The sequence below is a fragment of the Rhamphochromis longiceps genome, linkage group LG7, assembly GCF_057381845.1.
Source record: "Rhamphochromis longiceps isolate RC_006_pf linkage group LG7, R_longiceps_female_GT1.1, whole genome shotgun sequence".
NCBI classification, from domain to species: domain Eukaryota; kingdom Metazoa; phylum Chordata; class Actinopteri; order Cichliformes; family Cichlidae; genus Rhamphochromis; species Rhamphochromis longiceps.
The window spans coordinates 71,118,622-71,145,362 of record NC_140563.1 but is presented as its reverse complement, the minus strand read 5'-3'; the positions used below and the strand labels follow the sequence as shown (position 1 = coordinate 71,145,362).

Below are 26,741 nucleotides of genomic sequence, written 5' to 3'. Positions count from 1 at the left end.
CTCTCGCTGCTCAGACCGTCCATCAGCACGCGGACCGGCTGCACTGATGGACTCGCACTCGTCTGTTTGGACTCGTTTGTGGTTTACTGCTCAGGTGCACGCTCGCCGCTCTGAGTGCCGCGGCTGTTGCTCCATGAAGATGAAGTGAAACCATCTTTAACACTCAGGTGTGTTACAGTAACACACACATGGTAATGTGAGCCTCAGGTGTCCAATCAGAGCTCATGATGACAGAATATCTCAGAGAAGAGGATCAGAAGATAAACTAACTAATCTCGGATCAGATGGCGAGCAGCAAACAGCAGACGCAGAGCTTCCTCTGCTCACAGAACCACTGAACTCCCAGTGTCAGGAAAACCATCAGACAACCAGTTTAAAGAGGCACGAACAACCTGAGCGTCACATTAAAAGCATGAATTAGACCAAAGAGCGCTGAGACGTCTTTAATATCAGTTAGTAAGAGCAGTCAGGGCAGCACGGTCACCTGACATCACCCAGGAGCTCCATCTCAGACTCTACAGGCCTTGCTTAAAGGTCAAAGTTCATGACAGCACAGGCAGGAACTGACTCAACAGGTATGTGTGTTTGGCGAAAGCAGACGAGGCTCGAAGCTCAGCGGCAAATCTGCAACAGCTGATGGAGAAAAGAATCTAGCGCAACGTTGCCCTCCCCCTCACGACATCAGCCGCTTGCCTCATTGATCTCCGCCATCACCTCAGCACAGGTGTCATCGCCTACCTCCCGCAGACAGACGCCATCAGAGAATGGGAGCAGTGAAGGTAGGTGCTGAAACCTGAGATGAGGCTGATGGAGCAGCAGGCGCGGCGTCGGCGCTCTACGTCATTTAAAATGTAGACAAATGTTTTTTATACACGTCATGCAGCGTCTGAAGCTCCACCCACCCCACAGGAAAATAATCTGCACCGCTGCTTCTGCTCACGATGCTGACTCTTCATGAGCACGTACTCCGTACACTACAGTACTGCAGTATTGCAGTACTCTCAGAGCACCATGTTTTCTGTGCAGACAGCATGCTAGCACCGTGCTAGCGTCGCCTAAGAAGGAGCAGACGCAAGTAATGCATTACTCTAACAAAGTAACTTTTGTAATGAAGTACATGTTTCAGAGACTGAACCAATCACAGGCTGCTCTCTGAAGGAGGTGTGTGTGACGCTGTAATGCAGCAAAGCGTGTCACCAGCTGCCTGTGACCTCACGTCCTCTTGCCCAGACGCCACATGAGTCAACCAGTGAACGGCTCAGATAGAGCACACCTGTTCCACTGCTCATTAAAAACCCGATCAGCCAATCAGGGGCCAGCAGCTCGGTGCATGTAGATACAGAATGATGAAGAACGAGCGTGACGTGGCTGCTGCTGAGATCTCTGAGCATAACGCAGGAAACACGCAGCGAGCAGCAGCTCTCAGAGGAAAGGAGGTCAGAGGTCAGGAGAGCGTGATGAAAGTGTAACCCTGTCCTGTTCTGTGATTGGCCGGTGCCTCCATCATGGACTTTTAATTTGTCCCACTGAGCGTGCTTACGCAGAGCTTTCAACGCACGGGTCCGTCCGCAGAACACGGGAGCATCACATTACTAAGGTAGGGATGGCGCTCGATACTCGATTGTGATTGGACAGAATCGGTCCTGCTTCCTGGAGCAGATTTCAGACACTCGTTCACGTCTTTATGACTCATTAACACGCGGCATCAACCTGAGACGTGCCTGAAAGCTGGACAGGAGCTTGTGACGTTTGTTGGTGGGTTTGCTTCTCAGGAGCTGCTGCTCCACGCTCCTCTGTGACCTCTGACCCCTGCTGGCTGTTTTAGAGGAGCAGAACTGCGACTGCCACCTGCAGACCTGAGCTCAGACAACCTGCACATGAACCTCAGCCGATCCACTGTGTTGATCACATGACCTCAGGTGGGGGCTAGAACGCAGCGCGCCCTCTAACACTTTATCCTTCCTAAAACCTCAGAGGTGGTGCTGAACATGCAAAGACACAGCATGCTGCAGGTTTCTACGCCCTGCAGGGGGCAGCGTAACGAGCACCAGAGTGAAAGGAGGCGAAGAAAACATGGAGAAGAACTAACCTGGGCGCCGCTGGAGGACCGGCTCGGTGAGGTTCTGCAGGCGGGCGAGCAGCAGCAGCGATCCGGCTCCCAGCAGCAGGAGGAACCACAGGGAGCAGCAGAGGGAGCAGGGCGGCTTCACGGCCGCACACAGCAGCCTCCTCTGAACGCCCAGCAGGCTCATCCTGGACAGACCACGGCGAGCACCTGAGGAGACAAACACTTCAGACGAGATCTGATAAAGACATGCAAACCTGATGCTCGCCGTGTGACTGCACGCCATCGGATGCCTCTGGGGCCGAGCTTCGGCGTTTCACTTTGAGCGCCGACGGTTCCTCTCCGTTTCCTTTAAACACCGTCACCTGCTCCACCTCCTCCAACCACACTCCTGCTGCCTCAGTACCTTTATTGTCTCTCCGGCAGCTCCACCTGCGGTATAAATGTGAAAATTTTACACCGCCTCAGGTTGTTATCAAGCACCCTCCATCACCTCACAAACATGAGTGTCGACACCGCCCGCCCAGCAGGGTGATGACCACACCCCACAGCCATTACACACACGATGGAAAGATCCACATGAAACCCCCAAACAGCTGCACGCTGGCTGGATGCTGATAGGCTGAAACCTCCACGGAAGCTGCAGGTGAAGGCCGCCTCGGGTCTCTCTTCCTCCTGCCTCCCTTTTCCTTCATCCACCTGCTGGCCTCCACCACTTGCTAATGTTACTGAATCTGTGGAAGCTCCGCGATGCCACCACACGAAGTAACGAGTAACGACCCTATCTGAATCCCAGTAACGACTAACGCGCTCCTGGTTTTGGCATAATAACTAGTTACTGTAACACGTTACTTAATAACGCGTTAGTCCCAACACTGGTCCCCAGTTTACCTTTTTTGCTTCCTTCTGACCACTGCTCATGCTGGGCCTTCACCTGGGTCGGAGTTTCCTCCAGGACCAGGTCACACTGACTACTTTTCTGACTATTGTCATTTCTTCGTCGTCGTCTTCTGTCTTACTGGCAGTTGGCGACCCACTGAATTAGAGCAGGTAGTTGTACTGCCCTCTAGTGGAAGAGAATGTCATTGTTCTGCCCGTTACTCACGCTAATTACGGCGGTCCGTTTGGTACTGGGCTGCGAGAGTTGAGGCTCGGGTTTGAAATTTATGGTTTTCACGGTTTTATCGGGTTTTTTAATCGTTTTTATCGTTAACTCTGTTTCCCTGGGTCTTTTCCTTGTGTGTTATGAATAAATCTTCTGTTTTTGGTACTGGTTTTATTTTGTTGTATTTATCTGCGACACCTTAAAAGCCGGTCCCGTGGCCCAGTGGTTGGGAAACACTGTATTAAACTATATTATATCAAATCACAGAAGGGCTGCAACAATTGACTGAGTATTTCGAATAATTTAATTAGGAAAAATTTGACAAATTTTTTGCGTCAATGTTTCGTTTAAGGCACGGCTCTGTAGTGTGCTATCGTCACCATGGAAACGGTTACCATGGTAAATCTTAATACTGAACTGAGGCCTCAGTTACACAGGTGACTGCCTGGCAACCGTTGCTAGGGAAGCATGTACTCATCAAGTGGTCGGTTGGTGGAGCTGCACCAAAACCTCGTAACCAGAAACAGAGACCGTCAAAGTAAAAGTCTTGCCTTTGGAAATATGTTGGTTTAAGCAGTGCAGCACAGCTTTTACTTTGAAGGTGTCGGTTTTCACAGTTTCGCCGCAGCTCGGAGAGTAAATGGCGAGTGAATCACTCCCGTCTCCAACAGTCTGATTTATAACAAAGGAAACGAAGACCACCACGTTGATTTTATCATCGCTCTCAAAGCAGTGGCTGTGATCTGTTTGCGATAAGGACGGTTTTCAGCCGCAGGCGGATCGACCTCGACGTCTGAGATCACCGCTGAGACGCTTTGTTCTGTTTTCTGAAGTTTTACAGCAGAAACTTTTGTTCCTCTAATAATAATAAATGTGTTATTAAGGTTTCTATTAGCGACGAGTGGCTGATGATTTATAGCATCACGCTGCAGCAGCTCATTCTGCTGAAACTAGGATAAACAGCCTGCATTTAAATAAAACAGGGCGGCTGAGAACAAGACGCTGCGTGCAGAAAGAATCCAGCCAGGCTGGTTTGAGTGTTTGTTGGCAGGATTAAAGAAAAACCATCAGGCTGCATCTAATGAAGCATGAAATACTGAGAACAAATAATCAGGTTTCTGAGTATTTTCCCCCAAACAGGTCGCAGTCCCAACTGAAGATTCATTTAGTCAGAAAACCAAGAACACGGCAGGAAACTCAGAGGAACGAGTCACAACGAAGAGTCGAGAGGACGACCCCTCCTCACGTCCTTGTCGAGTCAAACTCTGGGCCTCCAGCTGACCGCTCAGCAAGGACGCTTCAATCCTGCCGCGCCCGGATTAACATGACGGCAGGAGATGGATACCCTGCAGTGTGATGGCAGAGCTCCATGCTGTACACCACAATCACACCTCCCTGAGCGACATCATCAACACTCTGAAACAGGAAACGCCCGCTGTCATCGAACCGCCACAGACGTTTTGAGCTGCGTCAATATTGTGACTGCAGCGCTCACAGATTATTGACACGCTGAAGGAAACCACGGAACAAACGAGAGCAAACAATCAGGGTAAACTGCAACAGGAGAACTCACGCTAACTGCACTGAGGGAGAAACTACAGAGAAAATATGAATAAAGTGTGACACAGTACAAGCACCGAGTCTGCTGGTCTGGGCTCGTGTTCCTCCACAGCTGCAGGACGAGTCCCACCAACAGCTGAAAGTTACAGGAACATGTTTGCAGAAGATTTCCTCACTTTTCTTCAAACTTTTGTTCTCCTAGTATCTGAAAGTAAAGTGTTTTAAGAACAAATACATGTGCTGACTTTGTCGTTGCGGTGCTCTCCAGCAGGACCGGGAGAGTATCCTGAGTTATTCACATGGTTCCTACAGGAATCATTCAGCAGCCTCGTACCTGCAGGACGTGTTCACACGCCGGTTTGGTTGAAGTCAAAGCTAATGAGACAGCAGCCTGAACACTTATGTACAGTTGGTACATAAAATGAGAGCTTGTGCAGGCGGCGGCTGCCCAGGAGGGCAAAGAAAGCCGATAAAGGAGTCATTTTTAACAGTAAGCAGCTCACCGAGAAATTCCACCTCTGTGTAGCTGCACCACAGACGCTGAGACAGCCTCCATCATCACGGTTACAGTCGGTCTTTCGCTCTGCTTTGTGTGCAGATACAAAGACAGAAAATGGGCTGCGTGAGCGAGGCTGCAGCAGCTCGCTCAGACCGTTTAGTGCTAATTGTTCAGAGTTCAGGATGAGGCCAAGGACGGCGTGCGGGCTGAGAAACGAGCCAGAGCTCGGGGACAAAGAGTCCCACGCTGCCCCTGAAATGAAGGTGACCCGAGCTGGAAAGCGAGCGGAGGCACGAGTGGCGTTTCTGCAGCTTGTTTGATACTGTGGACTTTCCACTGTGCTTCCCTGATCTCTGAGTTCAGCTCCTCACACTCAGCAGCAGCACAGCGCTCGACACACAGCAGGAGTTTCTGTGCCGCTGCCGCGTACGTGGACGTTAACTGATCATCCTCGCGGCCCAAATCAGTTTTCTACTTCCTGCCTTCTCGACTCCGTCCGCTGTTTTCGGCACAGCGGGTGTCACCACGAAACGAGATTAACTGACGGTGTTTAACGCAGACAGATCACCATGGTAACTGACGATGGTCTGACCTGTTTGTATGTTTATCACAGTGAACATTCAGTAAAACAAACACTTCATATACTCAGTGTCTCATTGGACTGTGGGACCGAGCTGAGCAGGTGGGTCCAGTTTGAAGTCTCAGAAATAATTTACCATGTCAGCTGACATAACACTGCTTTGTTCTTCTGCAGCACTTATCTTAGTCTCACCATTTTACTCTGGGTCACCTGTTCCTCTGACACTGTCCGACTGAAGGAGGAGATGAAAAGGATTCAAACACCTCGTTTAATGGGAGCACACTGAGGTTAGTTATGGAGTTCCACAGGGTTCAGTGCTAGGACCAATTCTGTTTACATCATACATGCTTCCCTTAGGCAGTATCATTAGAAGACATAGCATACATTTACACTGCTATGCAGATGACACCCAGCTCTATCTGTCCATGAAGCCAGATAACACACACCAATGAGTTAAACTGCAGGAATGTCTTAAAGACATAAAGACCTGGATGGCTGCTAACTTTCTGCTTCTTAATTCAGATCAAACTGAGGTTATTGTACTCGGCCCTGAAAAGCCTAGAAATATGGTATCTAACCAGATTCTTACTCTGGATGGCATTACCTTGGCCTCCAGTAACGCTGTGAGGAACCTTGGAGTCATTTTTGACCAGGACATGTCCTTCAACGCACATATTAAACAAATATGTCAGACTGCTTTCTTCCATTTGTGCAACATCTCTAAAGTTAGAAATATCCTGTCTCAGAGTGACGCTGAAAAACGAGTTCATGCATTTATTACTTCCAGGCTGGACGACTGTAATTCATTATTATCAGGAAGTCCTAAAAACTCCCTGAAAAGCCTTCAGCTGATCCAAAATGCTGCAGCAAGAGTCCTGACAGGGACTAGAAAGAGAGAGCAGATTTCTCCTGTTTTGGCTTCCTGTTAAATCCAGAATTCAAAATCTAATTCATGTTTCCATCATTTACCCAGGAATAAAAATGTAATTTTCTTGGATCTCTCCGACTTTTACTCCCTGAAAAAGAAACATACATCCCCATGGACATCTTTTACTTTAATAAAGCATCACATTTAATGAGAAATGTCAAACTGCGCCTCTGACAGGAGCATTTGTGGCGATGCAGCTTTCTGATCTTTGAATCACCTCAGCTGAAATACTCTGTCCGTCCTTACGGACGACTGCACGGAAATATGAAATAAACATAATCAGGAATATAATCTGCAAATCCGATGAGTTGATAAGCCACCTCCTCCGGCACAATAAAGGGCTTGTGTGGTCCCCTCGACGCGAGCTAGGAAGATTAATCCCTGTCATTCCGTTATGGGACTCTAATCTTATGGGATAACATATACGGAAATCTCCACCTCCGTTCACGTTTATCCGCAAGCTGCAGCACGAGGTGGACAGCAGGGTGGAGGTCCTGCGTTAAGTGTGAGGTCACTCCGGCTTATCGTCACCTGTTACAGGAAAAATGATTCTATGTTTCTTTACCTTCTTTTAAATGTACAAAGATGCCTTTTGTCTGCCCTCTGCCTATGGTTAGATTAGTTTAGAATTATCTTTTTAGACTTTCCCAGCAAACACATCTTGTTTCTGGGACATATTGTTTTAGATTGTTTTATCTTCCCTAGCTCTCTGCTGACGAGACTAGCACCATATATGGAGTTGTTTTATTTTATCTGTTTATTATTTGTTATCCTGTTCTCACTGTCTCTGTGCCTATAAAAATTACCAAGCCACTGTGCATGGTGTGAGTTGTTCTTAGCAGCTCACCCGTGTACACGTTTGATAAAGAAAGTAACTTTGTCTCATTGTGTCTTTATTTCTCCTGGGTTTTTTACAGAGTTTTCCCCCAACATTTCTTGGTCCTTCGGAGCCGGAGCGCCTCCATCGTGTCCCATCTCCGTGACCAGTCCACGTTGTTCGTCTGTCGACAGACCACACACTAGGTGTGTGGTCAAAGACCAAGGGCGTTAAATTCGAGTCTTGGCCAACGTTCTTAGAAAGCGACCCACGGTGGTGGGGCCCGATCGAGGTGGACCAGACCCGGCGACACTGACCAGGTAGATACAGACACACTGACACAATCTTGCATAAAAGCGTATTTTAAATTCAGGGAATTTAAAATAGCGAAAGTAGCTCGTCGCGACTGGAAGCTCCCCACCTCTGTGGGTTTAAAGTAGCTCGTCGGCTGGTAGCTTGGAGCTCGTCGACTGGAAGCTCCCCACTCTTGTGGGTTAGGTTTGGAGCTCTGGGTAGCTCCCCCAGCTGGGTCTAGGGAATAAGTAGCTCGTCTACAGAAAGACTGGCAGCTCCCCTTATGATAAGGGTTCCGATCGCGCGAATAAGTGTGAATGTGTGTGTGTGTGTATTGTTTTAATTAACGGAGCAAGCTGACTTTTCACGGTCCAATAAGAGACTGAGCTGCTCCTCCTGTGTTTTTCTTTTACTGCTATTCACTGACGTGCTGGTGAGTTGAGAGAACGGTCGAGTTCCGTCTCGTAAAGTTCACACCGCTTTTGGAAATAGTCCGAAAGTAGAAGGGCGTGTGAGCAACCACTCTCGTCTCTAATACCAGCGAAGGTGATAGCAGCTGTATTGTGTATATATTACTTAAACAAAAATAAGTAAATACATAAATAAGATGGGTAATCAAGCAAGTGAAATTAAAACTCACTCCTGCTGACGAGCAGTGGTGAGAAAAGAAAAGTCCAGACGCCGGACAAAAACAGTGTCTGTAAACTGAGAGATTTAAGAAAACAAAATATAAACAGTCAGAAGAATAGAACTCAACTGCCAGTTTAGTAAAACCAGAAGACGAGACACTGTGCAGTCCCCACAACCCTTTTAGAAAGCCATCACTCATTCCTGCAGCCGCATCTGCAGCACCACCCATATCAGGAAGAACTTAATAATCCCTTATTAAGTGAAAACTAGAGATCAAAGTAGTTTGAAGTAGTTTAAAAGGGTTGAAAACAGACCCCACTGAGTAGATATAAATATAAAAAGTACGAAATAAAGATGAACAAAGGGAAAATTACAGTAGAAATGATCTTTAGAGTATTTGAAATTAATAATAGCAAGGATAACAACCTGTAAAGTGATATTAACAATGAAACACAGTTGGCATGATGACCATGCCCAGCATGTATAAAATGAATATAAAGCAAATAATTCACACGAAAATATTTTAATAACATAAATAAAGTATATTAAGGCTGTGTCATTGTTCAGCCAAGGACAGTGTGTGAAAAGGTAACTGTCTCCACCTTGGGAAAAGGATGATTCTGCAGGTCATCTGAAGCCCTTGATGGATACAAAATAAAATATAAATAATACATTATAATAGAACTGCCTGGTCCGCCATGCAACAGAGAGAACAAATGTGACCGCTGATTGGATGAATTCTAAATTATCTGTTTGCTGAATAAGATGATCCTAACTATCAAATTGGCTCAGGAGTAGTATAGTGGTACACACTGATAAAATATTATAATATGCTATTGCTGTTATATAAGACAAAGAGGATAATATTAACAATGACATAATATTAATATGAAGAGGCACCTTAATCGGTTATGATGTGAGGTGGATAATTGTTAAGCAGTAGTCTGCATCAAGCTTAAGGTTTGCTGAAACTCAGTGTAATGACATGTGAGATGAAGACAATACAGAGAATAACTAAACTAATGAAGTGCATAGAGGCACTTGACCAGCTTGAAACTTATCATTCTAGAATGACACATTGCTGAGATATAGAGCACACCTATAATAACAACCAATAAGCAAAACCCTGTAGACAACAGCTAAAACTACAGGATTGAGAAGCTGAATTAAATATGTAGACACTGCTAAGCTGATGAGCATGTTCCACATTTTCTTTTCTTTTTATTTATTTGTTTCTTTTAGAGCAGAAGCTGCTGTAACACACCCAAAGAAAGACTCTAGGTCTGACCAACCGTCTCAGTCGTGGGCAAAAAGATGTCAGTCAATAAAATTCTAAAAGATAATTTATTGACGAAAAATATATCAAGAGATAAAAGATAAAACAGTCCAGTGTCCCACTTATGAATTGTATAAAAACACACAGTCCCAAGGCCAGAGCCAGCTATGCCACACGGCCAAGTTGCACCCCACATGTTGCCTCTAACAGGGTTAGAAGTTGTCCTTGGAGACCCACCACCCTGCAAGCATATAGTCAGTGGTCACTCAAGCCTCTGGAACTCTGCTGCCTTTAGGCTGTGGCATATAATAGGCCCTGGACTGCACAGAGAGACAAAACAACACAGCAGTGTTTGTAGTGTGGGCTATAAGTAGACCAGTGTATCAGTGCAATCAAGTACACCTGCCTCTAATTAGTCCAACCCCATTCCAGCCATTGGCTCACCAAAAATGTGACAACCACAAAACCACTCCCAACCCAGTGCAACTTCACACAATAATATGGAGCTGAATTAACACAGGCACATTAGTCTACCATGTTACAAGCTGCATGCTATTACAAGCCAACATATGCAGACTTCTGCCTTGTTCGGGTGGCAGCATTTTTTTTTTTCTTTTGTGTCCTGACACGTTTATGTTTTTTGTTTTTGTTTGATTATTTTGTTGGTTTTGGAAACGAATTTAAACGAACTTGTGACAATACTTGAGAATCACAGTGACACATAGTGATTAGGCATATGATTGAAAAATGCCTAGGTTTAGAGCTGTGAGCTATGAGCTGTGAGCAATGCAAAGTTAAATATATATATATTTGTATAAATGGGAAACAACCCTAACTTGAAAGTTTGAAATGTGTGAGATCCATGTATTGTTTGAAGAACTAGAAATTATCTAAAAATGCCTTAAGTGAAAATGTAGAGTTGCATCTATTCTCCCAAACCAAAAAAAAAAAAAAAAAAAAAAAAAAAAAAGGAGAAGAAGCATTCTGTAACTTAGAAATAAGGCTGACGTGTTGACAACAGACTAAAACACTAATTCGCAGGTGGCTATCAGGAACAGAGAGGCGAGCAAAGTCACAAACACCAAGGCTGCAGACAGCCACGCAGCAACAGCAGATAACATAGAGACAACGCCTGCTAGAACCGTTTTGAAACCTCAGCAAAACAATTTGTCAGAACGTGCATGACGTGTCAAAAATATAATGCTCAGGGAAACCTGAGACCACACAATCCATATGGACTTTATTGAGCTAAATGAATGCCAAGGGTAAAAATACACCCTAGTGGTTATAGATGTATTCTCAAAGTGGCCAGAAATCTACCCAGTGAAAAAGGCAGATACAATTTCAGTAGCAAAATGTATGTCTAAGTTGTAGGAAAATAAAGAGATGATTGTAAATGACGAAGAATGTAATGATGTCTATCAAGTGTCTTGCAGATCACAGCCCGGTGACTGGGTTCTGATCAAAGTGCTCCAAAGGAAAAACTGGAGCTTGCAAAATTGCGGAACGACCATCCTGGATCCATCAGAGTCACTGCAGGCGAGTCAGTGAAGCCATCTAAACACAGCTGACGGCAGGCTTGCCCACTTGTTGTGATCTCGCCCGGTGGAGGGGTCAGCTTTCCTGGCCGGGGGGTCTACTCGCGACAGGAGGGTGTGTCCCGTCGTCATGAGGTGGTGGCTCTTAATAACTGCAGTGGCCCTGACCATGGCCGGGCTCCTCATCTTTGCTTCCGTGAGGGACAATAAGTCACGCTACATGGAGAAAAGGCAGACACTGTATGACAAAGGAAAGTACACCAAGTTTCCCCATGGCTATGCCACTAATTTCTGGTGGCAGTTTATGAACACTACAGCTTACTTGAATAATAAAACTGACTGCTATGCAAATACATATACACTTTCTGCCCACCGAGGAACGAGAGGAAGTGTATGGACTGTTCACTCAACGAAACCTGTGCCAGTAACGCGACACTGATGAGCCTCAACTGTCGCTCCAACTACAGCTACCGAATGATACTACAAACAAAGACTCATTACCAGACAGGATGTGCACGGACGGCACCAAGCAGTAAAGGAACCAGAGTTTCGCATCTGAGGAGGAGTGAAATTCTTACAGAGCTTGATCCCCGGCATTGGAGTTGCCGAGGTGCGGGATCACGTGGAAATCAACCGATATGCTCTGCTACGACACATCAACTTGACTAAGACCCTGGGAACCGCCTTAGCAGGAGAACAGCAGGCCATCAGAACGATGGTGCTGCAGAACAGACTGACTCTAGACCTGCTAACAGCATCACAAGGAGGAGTTTGTAAGCGGAGACATTTATGAAGCTTTGCAGAATTTGACCATTCTGCAGAAATATGTCACTGACCACACATCTGGAGCAGCTACACCGCCATGTCTAAGGGTAATGATTTCAAAGATGATAACAACTACAATGACTGCTTATGTTGCCATGCCTCAAGAAGAACAGCATCCCGTTGCAATTCTGTTAGAGGAGAACTTGTAATAACTGCTAATGAATGACGTGGTGATTAAAAATGACTTGTCAAGTGATCACGCACTGATTAAAACATTAGTAGGTTATGCAGGTTTTCATCCTTTTATTTTTTGAAGTTTTCATTTTACATATTAGGTTTTCATCATTTTTAAATACAAAGTTTTCATTTTAGTTTTCATCCTTTTATTTTTTGTAGTTTTCGTTTTAAAATATAAGGTTTTTATCCTTTATTTTTTGTAGTTTTAGTTTTATTATTTTTTCTTGTTTATTCCACTTGTTATTTCATTTACTATGATTTTCATTTACTATGTTTTTCTTTTTATTATTTTCTTTTGTTTTATTCTTTAGACCAGATGACTTCCATTTCTGCTATGCTGACATTTTGAAAATTAAAAAATTGCTTAAGATACTTAATAAATAACCTTCACAGACAATTGTTGTATACATTTAAAATAAGTTAAAACAGGAGGGAATGTTACAGGAAAAATGATTCTATGTTTCTTTACCTTCTTTTAAATGTACAAAGATGCCTTTTGTCTGCCCTCTGCCTATGGTTAGATTAGTTTAGAATTATCTTTTTAGACTTTCCCAGCAAACACATCTTGTTTCTGGGACATATTGTTTTAGATTGTTTTATCTTCCCTAGCTCTCTGCTGACGAGACTAGCACCATATATGGAGTTGTTTTATTTTATCTGTTTATTATTTGTTATCCTGTTCTCACTGTCTCTGTGCTCTGTGCCTATAAAAATTACCAAGCCACTGTGCATGGTGTGAGTTGTTCTTAGCAGCTCACCCGTGTACACGTTTGATAAAGAAAGTAACTTTGTCTCATTGTGTCTTTATTTCTCCTGGGTTTTTTACAGAGTTTTCCCCCAACATTTCCAACATCACCTTTTCCATCTGTTCCCTACGTTCTCTCCGTGCCTCTCCTGAACTCGGACGAGCTGATCAGGTCACGCGATAAATGTCATGATTTATATGATGAGTAAAAGTTGTAGGTTATCAGAAGAGAGGCACCTCTCCATCATACTAGCACACCAACCCACGCCCAGAGCTGTGGACTGGTGTGGGACCCGGGGCATGGGGCGACTGCTGGAGCCAGTTTTTGTGTTTGCTTTCAATCTGGAGTCAGACCTGATCTAGACCTGGTCTCAGTCAGACTGGGTCTCAGTCGGACCCGGTCTCAGACCTGGTCTTGGTTTTGTCTGTTGTCCTGGAGTCAGACCTGATCTAGACCTGGGCCCTGTTTCAGGAAGCCGGTTTAGTGCAAGCTCTGAGTAAGTATACCCTGAGTTAACGAAAACTCTGGGTTTTCGGTTTCACAAAGCGAGTTTAGATTAATTCTGAGTGAGTTACTATGACGACACACTCCGTGAAGCTAACCTGCCCCCTAGCAGGTTTACTTCAACTAACCCTGACCTTCTCCGCCTCTTTGTCAGAAACCTGACAGTAGGAAGTGTCAGACATGGCGTGCCCCTTCCTTGAAGAGCCAGTAGATGTTGAAGCCCAAATTCTCCGCAGAGCTCTCCGCCGGGAGAGAGTGATTAGAGCGCGTTCGGACATTTTATCATTTCCTGATGATTTTCTGTGTGAACGTTACCGTTTTTCAGCACAATCTATAAGTTATTTGAATAACATCCTCAAGCCTAATATTGCTCATGTGACACATCGCGGACATCCTCTCAGTTCTGTACATATTATTTGTATTGCACTTCGGTTTTTTGCAAACGGGAGCTTCCTGTATAATATTGGTGACGCTGAGCACGTTTCCAAGGCTACCGTCTGTCGGGCAGTCAGGAATGTTACAGTTGCACTGAAACGTCTCCTGTACTCGTTTGTGGTGTTCCCCGGTCATAGACCCACAAGATTTATCAAAGAGGGATGCCACAAAATTGCAGGTATCAGGATGAACGAAACTTAATTCATGATGTGGTGATATTTGAACTACTACTTAAATTTTACATTTATTTTCACGGTTCCCAGGCGTGATTGGCTGTATAGATGGCACTCACATTCCAATCATTGCTCCTTCAGTAAATGAAGGAGACTATGTGAACAGGAAGTCTTTCCACAGCATTAATGTACAGGTACATGGTTCCCTGTAGCATTTCAAACTAACAAATTATTTCATTATAGTAATGGATGCTAATTTGTGTTCTCTGCACTGTGAAGATCATATGTGATGCTGCCAACATTATCACAAATGTGGAAGCCAACTGCTCAGCCTCTGTGAGTGGTGGTGGTGGAGGACCCCCACCTGTTTTTCGGGCCTCCGCTTTTTTCCTGTTGGCTATAACGGGTCACATTTGAGCATACAGAGCAAATATGTACTTGTAATGTGCTCAGATAATTTCAATAAGTGCTTACAGAGGGGAAATTAATGTAGCCTCTAACTGCAATTGATTTACATCGGACAAACAGACCAAGCACTATGGCTCATAATACAATTACACCTTACCTGTTTGGACTATATTTTTATATTTCATTTTTACTTGCTGCCAGGAACGTTTGGGGCCTGTTGGGTTGCACCTGCGCTCACATCACATCACAAAATAAAATATAATAAAATAACGTGTTAAATGGGTGGAAATCCCTCGATCAATGTTTAAATTAACACTCACGCATTGACTCTGTCGGCTATGTTTTGCCATGCATGCTCCCTTTCTTTTGCAGCTGAGGCTGTGTTACTTTTTTTCCGCAAAATTTGCATGTTATCAGCATATGCTGCCATCAGAATTTCGGCCTCAAGCGCTGTAAAATACATTGACCGCGCCTTCAGACAGTGGAAAAATGTCAGTCCTAGTTTTACTGGATCTCAGTGCAGCATTTGATACAGTTGACCACAACATATTACTCAAACGACTGGAGAACTGGACAGGTCTTTCAGGAACTGTACTAAACTGGTTCAAAACATACGTAGAAAACAGGAAATACTTTGTATCAATAGGTAACTTCACATCTGAGCAGACAAGTATCACATGTGGAGTTCCCCAAGGTTCCATCTTGGGACCCCCTCTGTTTAACATTTACATGCTCCCACTGGCACAGATTATAAAGAACAACAAAATAAACTACCACAGCTATGCAGATGACACACAAATATATATCACAATGTCACCAGGAGACCGAGGCCCTGTACAGGCTCTTGGTAAATGCATTGAGGAAATCAATGACTGGTTGTGCCACAATTTTCTCCAGCTAAACAAAAACAAAACTGAGGTAATAGTCTTTGGCGCCAAAGAAAAACGATTACAGGTCACCAGAGAACTTCAATCTATACATCTAAAAACCACAAACCAGGCGAGAAATTTGGGTGTAGTGATGGACGCAGACCTAAACTTAGAAAAACACATTAAGACAATAACAAAGTCAGCTTACTATCACCTCAAGAATATATCAAGGATAAAAGATCTGATGTCTCAACAGGACCTGGAAAAACTAGTCCATGCATTCATCTTTAGTAGGCTTGATTACTGTAACAGCATCTTTACAGGTCTACCTAAAAAATCAGTCAGACAACTACAGCTCATTCAGAACTCTGCTGCTCGAGTCCTCACTAAGACCAAAAAAGTGGACCACATCAGTCCAGCTCTGAGGTCCTTACACTGGCTGCCTGTCCGTCAGAGGATAGACTTTAAAGTTCTGATGCTGGTCTATAAAGCTCTGAATGGTTTAGGACCAAAATACATCAATGACCTCCTGACCCAGTATGAACCTTCCAGATCCCTCAGGTGATCTGGATCCGGTCTTTTATCAGTTCCCAGAGTCAGAACCAGACACGGAGAAGCTGCATTCAGCTTTTATGCTCCTTATATCTGGAACAAACTCCCAGAAAGCCTCAGATCAGCTGAAACACTCAGTTTATTTAAATCCAGGTTGAAGACTCACCTGTTCTCAGCTGCATTTGAATAAAGCACCAAATCCACACTTTAAGCTTAAATTTCAAAACTTACATTTAACTACTGATTTTATCTACTGTTCTGATTTTATCTGTTTTGATTTTATATACTGTTGTTTGTTTGTTAATTAGTTAGTTATCGTCCCGATACCCAAAAACTCCAACCCATCTTGCCTCAATGACTACCGCCCAGTAGCACTCACCCCCATCATCACTAAGTGCTTAGAGCGACTGGTCCTAGCACACTTCAAATCCTGTCTCCCCCCCACCCTGGACCCCCACCAATTCGCATACCGCCGGAACAGGAGCACAGAGGATGCAGTCTCCATCGCACTGCACTCTGTCCTCTCACACCTGGACAACAACAACACCTACGCCAGAATGCTGTTTATAGACTTCAGTTCAGCATTCAATACAATCCACCCCTCACAACTCATCAGGAAACTGACAGACCTGGGCATCAGCTCCCTCATCTGCAAATGGTTACTGGACTTCCTGACCAACTGGCCCCAACATGTCCGGCTGGATAACCGCTGCTCATCTACCATCACAATGAACACCGGTGTACCACAAGGCTGTGTGATGAGCCCTTTCCTCTACTCCCTCTTCACCCACGACTACAGACCTGCTGATGGTTCCAACACCATCATTAAGTTTGCAGATGACACCACGGTGATTGGCCTCATCAGTGACAACGATGAGGCCGCCTACAGGGAGGAGGTGGATCGTCTGGCTGAGTGGTGCGACAGAAACAACCTGCTGCTTAACACCGAGAAGACCAAGGAGCTCATCGTGGACTACAGGAGGAATGCTGACCCACATCCACCCATCCACATTAAGGGGACGGCTGTGGAGCGTGTGAGCAGCTTCAAGTTCCTGGGAGTCCACATCTCCGAGGATCTCACCTGGACGACCAACTGCTCCAAGCTGGTCAAGAAGGCTCACCAGCGCCTCTTCTTCTTGAGGACTCTGAGGAAGAACCACCTGTCCTCAGACATCCTGGTGAACTTCTATCGCTGCACCATCGAGAGCATCCTGACCAACTGTATAACAGTCTGGTACGGGAACTGCTCTGCCTCGGACCGGAAGGCGTTGCAGAGGGTCGTGAAAACTGCCCAGCGCATCGCCGGAGCACCACTTCCTGCCATAAAGGACATCTACAGGAAGTGGTGTCTGAAAAGGGCTGGGAAAATCATCAAAGACCCCAGTCACCCATCACATGGACTCTTCACCCTCCTGCCCTCTGGGAGGCGCCACAGGAGCCTCCGGACTAAGACCACCAGGTACCGGAACAGCTTCTTCCCCACAGCTGTCAGACTCCTGAACTCTGCCTCCTGACATCTGACCCACGTTAAACTCATGGACTGAACATACACACACCCACAATGGACAACTGTACCCTCAAACACACAATAATAACATGGACTGAACCACCACTCACAACCACCAGCACTTTATATAGCCTCTGTAGAAACTATCTACACCCTCACTTATCTTAACTGCACTACTGTATAGCTCTGTGTAAATAATCATTCTGTACATTCGATAATCTTTAATCCTACAACTGTTTACAACTTGCATAGTTCCCATTTCTGTATAGCTGTATATCTCAGATTCTGTAAAGTTATTTATTTCATATTCTGTATAGTTTTTCATATTTATATCCTGTTCATATCCTGTACATAGCTTGTACTCACTACAGCCTGTACATACTTATAGTTATAGAATATTCACAACATACTTCATACCGTGTACATTATAACATACCATAATAGACCCATTTCTGTAATATACTCACATATCTATATTATTGCTAATATATATTGTAATATATCTATATCACTAAAGCACTTCTGGATGGATGCAAACTGCATTTCGTTGCCCTGTACCTGTGCATGTGCAATGACAATAAAGTTGAATTCTATTCTATTCTATTCTATTATTTGCTTGTTTTATTCAATTTTAAATCATGCTTTTTATTTGTTCTTGTTTCTAATGTCTCTGTAAAGCACTTTGAATCACCTTGTTGTTGAATTGTGCTATACAAATAAACTTGCCTTGCCTTGCCTTCTTTCCCTCCGTCTCCATGGTGACTCGCTTAATCTGTGCTCCACTAATCAGGGCTTTCTGTATCCTCGTGCGCACGCTTAACTTGGGGTTAAAGCAACTCCGCGTTGACTGAACTAATTGTTATCAGCCTTTCTGAAACCGAATATTCCGAGTTGGACAGTTCGGGGTTACTCAACCCTGAGTATCGTTTTTCACTCTGAGTTTTCTAAACCGGCTTCCTGAAATAGGGCCCAGGTCTCAGTCAGACCCAGTCTCAGTCGGACCCGGTCTCAGACCTGGTCTTGGTTTTGTCGGTTGTCCTGGAGTCAGACCCGATCCTGGACTTTGGGGCTAGTTTAGTTCTCTGCTTTAAATCTTGTTTTGGACTTTGGACCTGTAGCTGGACATTGACCCAGATACTGAACTGGTTTTGGATGTGGTTTGGGCCATGTACTTGGAGATGGGACTGCTCTCTCAAACCTGGAGTTGGTCATTTGGACTTTAAACCAGTGGGTCTGTTGGTGATGGATAAATACTTTCCCCGAGTTTCTAACTTGATTAAACAGCTACCAGCACAGGGACTTTTTGGAGGCTTTTTTCCTGCTGCGAGTGGAGCAGACAGAAGAAGCTGGAGGTGGAGCTCCTATAAATGTGTGATCGTGGCTTTAAGCTGTCCCAGGTTAATTCTCTGGGGTGTTTCTGAGTCTAAATAAATCCATACAAGCCCGGCTCATTCCCACAGCAGTGGGTCACAGCAGTCTGGCTCCAGCGAGCCAAATGAATAATGAAACACGCTGAAAGGCAGAACTAAACAAGCTGCTGAGCAGCAGCGTCGCTTTGTTCTCATCATTAATGTCACTAATCCTCTGAGCCCGCCGGCTGCACAGCTACTCTTAATCACTGGCGATCCAGAGACCGCCGCCCCCGATATCTGGAGGCGGTTTCTCACCCGCCAGTTAGAGCGAATTATTAACTAGAATGACCTCTGATGACCGGCTCAAACTTTCCACACAAAGGACTCATTCAGACCCACAGAGCCCTGTCCGACACACGGGCAGGTGGAGAGGACAGGTGGAGCAGACAGGTGGTCAAAAGTGCTTCAGATACACAAACAAGCAAAACACACTGAGGAGAAAACCTTACCCAGCTCCTCACCTCCACCTTTAACATAAAATCAACACTTAAAAACAGGGTGAGAACAAACCTCCACCTTCATCCTTATATTTCATTGTGTTAGCAATAGGCTAAGATGTTAGCTCTGAGCTAATAATCAGAGCAGTGAAATGAAGCAGTGCTTAAACACCTGCACAGGTGTGCGGACACCAGCCTGTGAGAAACGAACACTGCTGCTGATGTTTACAGCATTTCAGCACTCGTGCCGTCAGGCAGGAAAGCAGAACGAAAATGGAAGCACGATAAGCTCCACGTTTCTTACCAAGTGTTTAGAGATTGTCTAAATAACTATCAGCGCACCATCAAGGTAGAAAGAGCAAATTATTTCTCCAAGATAATCTCTGGTAATCCTAAAGTTCTATTCAACACAATCAACTCTGTCCTGCGCCACTGCAGCCATATCTGAGACGGCCTCACACGAAAGTTCTTTACTGAAAACATTGATGATATCCAAGCACATATCCCGCTCCCATCCCAAGACCCCTCTGAACCACCTGCATGTTCATTCCTTTTCTCCGAATTTAAACCAGTTTCATTATCCCATCTCACTGATATAATAATGCACATGAAACGTGCCCCTTGGATGTGTTACCTACACCATTTCTCAGAGATGTGCTGAAGACAGTCGGCCCTAACATCCTCGTTATTGTAAATAGCAGCATCTCAAATGGGACTGTTCCTCATTCGTTTAAACAAGCTGTTGTTCAGCCGCTTCTAAAAAACCTGGTTCAGACCCGTCAGTTCTTGGTATTTTCAGACCAATCTCTAAGCTGCCATTGTTGTCTAAGGTTCTTGAGAAAGTCGTCCTCCACCAACTTTCCTCATTCTTAGACACACTAATATTCTGGACAAATATCAGTGTGGTTTCAGAGCCTTCCACAGCACAGAGTCTCTACTGAAGGTGTTCAATGATGTGCTTCTAGCTGGTGACTCTGGAAAAAGCACAGTTGTCATCCTTCTAGACCTGAGCGCAGCCTTTGACACTGTCGACCACACAATCCTGTTAAACCGTCTACAGACGTGTCTGCATTCAAGGCTCTGCTCTAACATGGTTTGCCTCTTACCTGGAGAGCTGATCCTACTCTGTGATGCTGGGTAACAAATACTCCTCCCAGCTACTCTCACCTGTGGAATACCTCAGGGCTCTATTCTGGGCCCGGCCTTGTTCTCCTTATACATGCTCGCATTAGGCTCCATTTTTCAGAAACACCAGATCTCCTGTCACTCCGATGCAGACGATGCACATTTCTACCTCTCTCTAAAACCAGGTGCTGACAGTACGCTGCAGAAAGTCTCAGAGTGTCTTAGCGACATACATTGCTGGATGTCTCTGAACTTTCTCAAATTAAATCACGACAAAACCGACATGATAATCTTCGGTAAGCAGGACTCTGTTAGTCTCATAAGAAACGATTTGGGCCCATTATCAGCTCGTGTACATCCCCACGTAAAAAATCTTGGTTTCATTTTTGATTCCACTCTCAAGCTGGACAAGCAAATAAATTCAGTCGTTCGTGGCAGTTTTTTTCAACTCAGGAGCGTTTCTAAACTCAAAAATATCCTGTCATCTAAAGACCTGAACACTGTTATCCATGCTTTCCTATCGTCACGTCTTGACTACTGTAACTCTCTCTATTTAGGCATCTGTCACTCAAGCCTGTCCCGCCTGCAACTTGTTCAAAATGCAGCCGCAAGGCTCCTGACGGGTACTAGAAACAGAGACTATTACTGCGATACTCGCATCTCTACATTGACTACCAGTTAAATATAGAATCGATTTTAAGGTTTTATTATTTGTTTTTAAAGCTCTCCATGGTTTGGCTCCAGGTTACATTTCAGATCTTCTTAGCTTGCACCGACCCACTCGATCTCTGCGCTCCTCCAGTCAGATGCTGTTATCAGTTCCACGCTCCCAGTTCAAATCTAGAGGGGACAGGGCTTTCTCCATTGCCGCCGAGACTCTGGAACAGCCTTCCCCCTTTCAGTAAATCCTCTTCATCCTTGGAAGTCTTCAAATCGAATCTGAAGCCCTTCCTATTTTCCAAGGCTCTCTCTGACACCTCTTTTATTCTGCGATTCTGGTCTTTTATCTCATTGGGTAATGTTTGCATGTATTTTATGTTCACGTGTGCTTGTGTGTGCTTGTGTACATTTTTGTATATGTATTTGCATATATGCATGTACACATTTTTTTACAAACATATATGGATGTCTTACAATGTTTCTATAATGTTTTCATCTCATCTATTTTAATTCTTTTTATTATATCATCCCTCTGTTCAGCACTTTGGCCGACACTTGATGTCTTTTGAATGTGCTATATAAATAAAGATGACTTGACTCCGATGGGCGGAGAAACCCCATCACATGACAGATGAGCTGCAGGTGAACCGAGCTGACGAAGAGCTGGAGAGGTCGGGCACGAACGCTACAGTTTTATTTTAAAGAAAGACGCGGGGACCCGCTGCAGAGAGCTTCATCCAATCAGACGCTCGGACCGGAAACAGCTGGACGGTGTGAACATGGGACGATGGACAGATGTTTCCATACTTTCTAAAATAGATTAATCAGTTTAACATTGATAAACGTGAGACTCTCACACCGCCCTCAGCTGTGGGTGGTGTAGGTGTTGGTCTGAAAGCTCTCCGGTGAAGCTCGGTGCTGCCTGTGGTTAGGAGATGACTGTTCAGGACCCTGTGCCCCTGCAGAGACCGATGGAGGCGCTCTGCAGGGGCGGAGGTGTCCCTCTCCGATGTGTTATTCATGCCGGCAGCCTGGAAGAAGAGCCTCAGCATCCTGCAGCACGGCTCTCCTCGTTAGCAGGAGGGATCGAGTTTCCTCGATGAGGCCGTCGGCTCAGATTAAAGGTGCTTATGGTAAATGAATCCTCACACGGTGAAAGTGCAGCTGAAACGAGTCGACACACGATACGACTGTTTCTGTCGGAGGAACGCACAAACACGTCCTGCTCCACTTCAAAGGAAACTGCAGCAAAGCAGCGCTCAGACCCGCCTCCAGATTAACCAACACGAACCTGGTACCACACTGTCAGTTTATCCAACACACACACACACACACACACACACACACAACTGTATGCTATTATGCACTTGAATCAGCAGCAGCACTGATCAGTCCCTCACAGGCAGAAGGACGAGAAAACCAAGCGAACCACCTTGATGAGACAGAGACGTTTGTGACGTCCACAGACTCAGGATCAGAAACTCTTAGAAATGGAGCCACGCTTGCAAACATAATAGAATAGAATAGAAAAGCCCTTTATTGTCATTGTACAACACAACTGTGGAGCGAGACGCAGTAACACACGATCGATACAGGACGTTCGAGTCCAGAAGTTCCAGCAGAGGGTTACACAACAGTCACACCTGGAAGAGCAGTGGGCGGAGCCCGCGACACGACCACAGTTATTGAGACTGCAATGATCCGGTGATCTTTAAAGACGGGGACCATGTCTGCGACCAATCAGCTGCCATCATTAAAGCGACCCCGACACGTCTCTGTGACTGGATGTGGTCATGACATCCAGTCTGTGATGAATCCACAGGTTCAGAGACTCAGTGACGCTCAGTTCCTGCAGGGGGCGATCTCCCGCTGACTGGCTCTGACACAAGCTGCCCGAGAGACGCTGTGCACACCTGTTACCTGTTCAGAGACAGGTCACCTCCCACCAGGTGACCTTGTGAACCAGGTGTTGCACGCTCAGATGTTTCCCTCATCGCTCGGGGTCCCGTTTTCTCCAGTCTTATGGATCCATTAATGACAGACTCGGTCTCAGGTGAGCTCAGGTGTAAAACCTGCACACAACTCGACCTCGCCCGTGTTATTGTTCTTACTCCCAGCCCACGTCTACGTGATGTAGGGCTGGGCGATATATCGAGTTTTTAAATATATCGATATATTTTTATACGAGATAAGAGATGTGACAATATCCTTTATATCGATATAGTCTATGCTATAATTATAGTTGTGGAGCCGCAGGTTTGCCTCTCTTTCGTCCACTTTTGTCTCTACGCTGCGTTGCTCCGCCTCTCCTTCACTGACCACAACACCCCCTCCTCCCCCATCGCTTCACCTGCAGGCAGCGACAAGATGGACACGGCAAATCTCCGTTAACGAGTTACTGCGCATCGCCCCGTGCGTGGGGCTGGACGGCGTCAACGTGTTAACGAGCTAACCACGCTAACGCCCAGAGGTGCTGCACGGCCTAAAATCCTTTCATTTTCTCAAAAGTTGACAGCGCGCCTTATGTATGAGTTCTGGTTGTGCTCACTGACCGCGAACCGCTTCTCTGTGGAACACGGCGCTCAGCAATCTGACTAAAAATGTTTGAGTACGACTTTGCTACGGAGCCGCACCGCGTTACGGCTGCCGTAGTCTGGAGCCTCGCGGAGTGATACGTACTGTGCTTCAGCGTAATATCACCGTACTGTGTGCGTATAAGGACCATAAACGGCTCCTGTTCAGAGACGCGGTTACGAAGAGGATTTCAAACTCCAGGCTGTCGGTCACGCAGTAGAAGTTAAGAACAGAGCAGCTGCTTGTTGTTGTGCTCAGCGTCTGTTAGTTTACATTTTGACTGCACAGTTGTGAGCTCTTTGTTATGCACAAAACAACATTTTTTCTTTTATTTATGGAGCATGATTATTTAATAAATGCTGATAATTTATTTCTGAGTAATTGTTTCTTGTACATCTGCGCTGTGTGTTAATAAAAGTGCCTGTGTGACATCTGGGACACAGCTGTGACTAAACTCTCTGTTTGTTCTTACTTTATGGCTTAAAAATAAATATCGAGATATATATCGTATATCGCCATCCAGCTGTCACCGAAATCCAGCAGATGAAAGCTCAGGGTGGGACGCACCGGGCTGGAGAAACAAACACAGCCAGCAGCAGCACTCCCTGAACCGAGCGGTCAGATGGCGAGCGTTAACAGGTAACATCTATAAAATGATCGATCGGGGAAAACCTCAGTTTGATCTGTGACTCGTCCTAAACCCACACAGATCAGACTCGAGGTCGTGTTTATGAACGATAAATCACAGCGCTCCCTCCGCCTGCTCTGAGGTGCTCGGGTTTATTTCAGCCTCGCCGTCGCTCCGGTTTATTTTGGTTCAGTTTGTTACGGCCGAGGTCAGGTGACTCCGAGGGTCGTCGTAGGTGCAGCAGAGCTCCGTGTGCAGGTGGAGCAGCCGGGTGGCTATTTTTAGACACGAGGAGAGAAATTATTCAGCGCGATCGCAGCTTTTCATTCAACTGCTGCTGAGAAAGGAGAAGAAGCAGCCGTCCTCCTCCTCCTCCTCCGTCAGCTTGACAGGTGGATCTGAGACCTGTGCAGGCTCCGCCCACAGCTGATATTGCACCCTGAAGATCAGGCGCCGCTCTTTCTCTTTGATCAGCTGCTGAGGATCCACACGGCAAACATCTCCATCTTTGTTTTCAGCAACTCCGCACGCGCTCAGTCTGCCACTGACATCACAGAAACAGACACCGCGACATCAACCGACACCCCGGCACCGCCCCCCTGCGACTGACGTCAGACGCTCAGACGAGTACACGAGAGATCAGTTCTGTTTCCCCATCAGCATCTGATCAACTTTAATCATTTTGTTGTCATGATTAAACAAATATCAACAGAGCAAACACAAAGAAATAAACTGGAATCAATTAGAGGAGCAAAAAATGTAACATCTGGATGACATAAAATAAATGAACAGAAACAAGAGAGTCTGTGTTCTTTTGATTTCTTTATCGGAAATGTTTTTCACGCTTCAGTAAAAGTAAAAGTTTGGATTTCTGGTCCTTCTTTAGGTGAAACCTAGTCAGGAAGCAGCAAACAGAGCGCCACAATAACAGTTCCAGGTGTCAAATAATGTGAGAAACGTCCACCAATCAGGGCCGCTCGAGCACAAACTACAAGCTGATCATCAAACACGGCTATCCAATTAGCTGCCCCGTTTAAAACCAGCAAAAGGAGGGGGGGCTTTTTCCTTACCTGTGCCCCGGGCCCCGTTTCTCTGTATCCGCCCCTGTCCGTAACCTTTCACTGGCTCAAAAAAACGCGGTTTAATCTGCGTTAACGGGGGGGCGGAGTCAGTGTTAATGACGAAAGCACTCCAAACACACCTGCTTTACTTTCAGCTGCTCCGCGAACCCCGCCGCTCGCCGTCGGGCTGTCCGGTCTACGTCACAGTATCACCGGAGTACCGACTGAAAGTGCGCCCGCTGCCCCCGGTCCTCGCTCCGCCGGCGCTCACCTGTGTGCGGCTCAGCATGGACGCAGTCCGCGGAGTTCTGTTCCGTCGGAAAGTCTGCGGGCGTCCCTCCTCCTCCGGTACTCAGTAAACGCTCTAACGGGCGCAGAGCTGCCGGTGAGCTGCGGTGTCCGCGGGCTGAGTTCGTTAGCGGCCCCGGAGCTGAAGGACTGGACTGAGAGTGTACTGTGAACGGGAGGGCAGGGCGGCGGAGCCCGACCGGCAAGCTCCGGGAGACACGGAGGAGGTTTGGTCAGACCACCACAATAAAAGCCCGCATTCGCCAAATCCTCAAAATAAAAGCCCGCGATGGTCAGGGCTGCAGAGGTGAATCTGATGTAACGCAGACACACACCAGAGTGACGTCACAGATTTAACTGTTAGGATTGATTTTATTATCATAACAGTTAAAACTGCTGCTCGGCAGATCTGTGTTTGTGCTTCTGCTTAGTTTTTATTGTTTCCTCTAATCCTAACCGTGAGTTAGGAGACAGGAGAGCGTCCTGTTTGAAAAATTCATTTCGTTTTAATGAGTTCAGCTGTTACAGCTGGAGGTCCATTTAAACCGCGTGAAAACAATAAACTGAATGTTAGCTTTGACATTTCTGTGTCCATCTGTGCAGTCACACACAGTAAGAGAATTTTATGCAATGACACATGAACAGTTATGTCATTGATGCTCAGCACATTAATGTGAGCCCAGTGTTATTACTGCACGGTGTTCCAGTGTTTGTAACAGAGCACAAATACAGTCAATAAAACAACAGGTTTACAGTTATTCATGAAGACACGTGAAAAAGCTGCTCCCTCCTTTAGCTCGCTCGGTATTTTTCCCTGTAGTGTGACTGTGTGCAGGTGTCTGTGACAAAAATAACACTTTAGAAAAATCGATGAAGATCTGAGCAGGTTTATGATGCTTTTATTTACCAGCAGGACAGGAAGCAGAGACTCTTATTATTGTTAAATTGACCGGAGAGCAGCCGTGTGTGTGTGTGTTTGTGTGTGTGTGTGTGTGTGTGTGTGTGTGTGTGTGTGTGTGCGCACCTCCTCCTCTCCCCTGCTCCTCCTGTCCTTGCTGTTTACCAGCT

At 45.7% G+C, this 26,741-nt stretch overlaps 1 protein-coding gene across 3 annotated transcripts in view; it reads right to left on the bottom strand.

Annotated features, from left to right (window-relative positions):
- The window catches only part of LOC146666974 (carbohydrate sulfotransferase 8-like), a 56,151-nt gene extending 30,252 nt beyond the window's left edge, over positions 1-25,899 (bottom strand). The window contains exons 1-2 of one of the 3 annotated variants that reach the window (XM_085415126.1): positions 25,526-25,899; positions 2,090-2,275 (exon numbers count right to left, since the gene is read on the bottom strand). In XM_085415126.1, coding sequence (XP_085271252.1) covers positions 2,090-2,252 — 163 coding nt within the window. In that variant the 5' untranslated portion in view covers positions 2,253-2,275; positions 25,526-25,899. Of the gene's footprint in view, positions 1-2,089; positions 2,276-25,525 lie in introns of those variants that run through there. The other 2 variants (XM_085415127.1, XM_085415128.1) reach the window with 2 other exon arrangements.
- Positions 25,900-26,741: the final 842 nt, after the last annotated feature.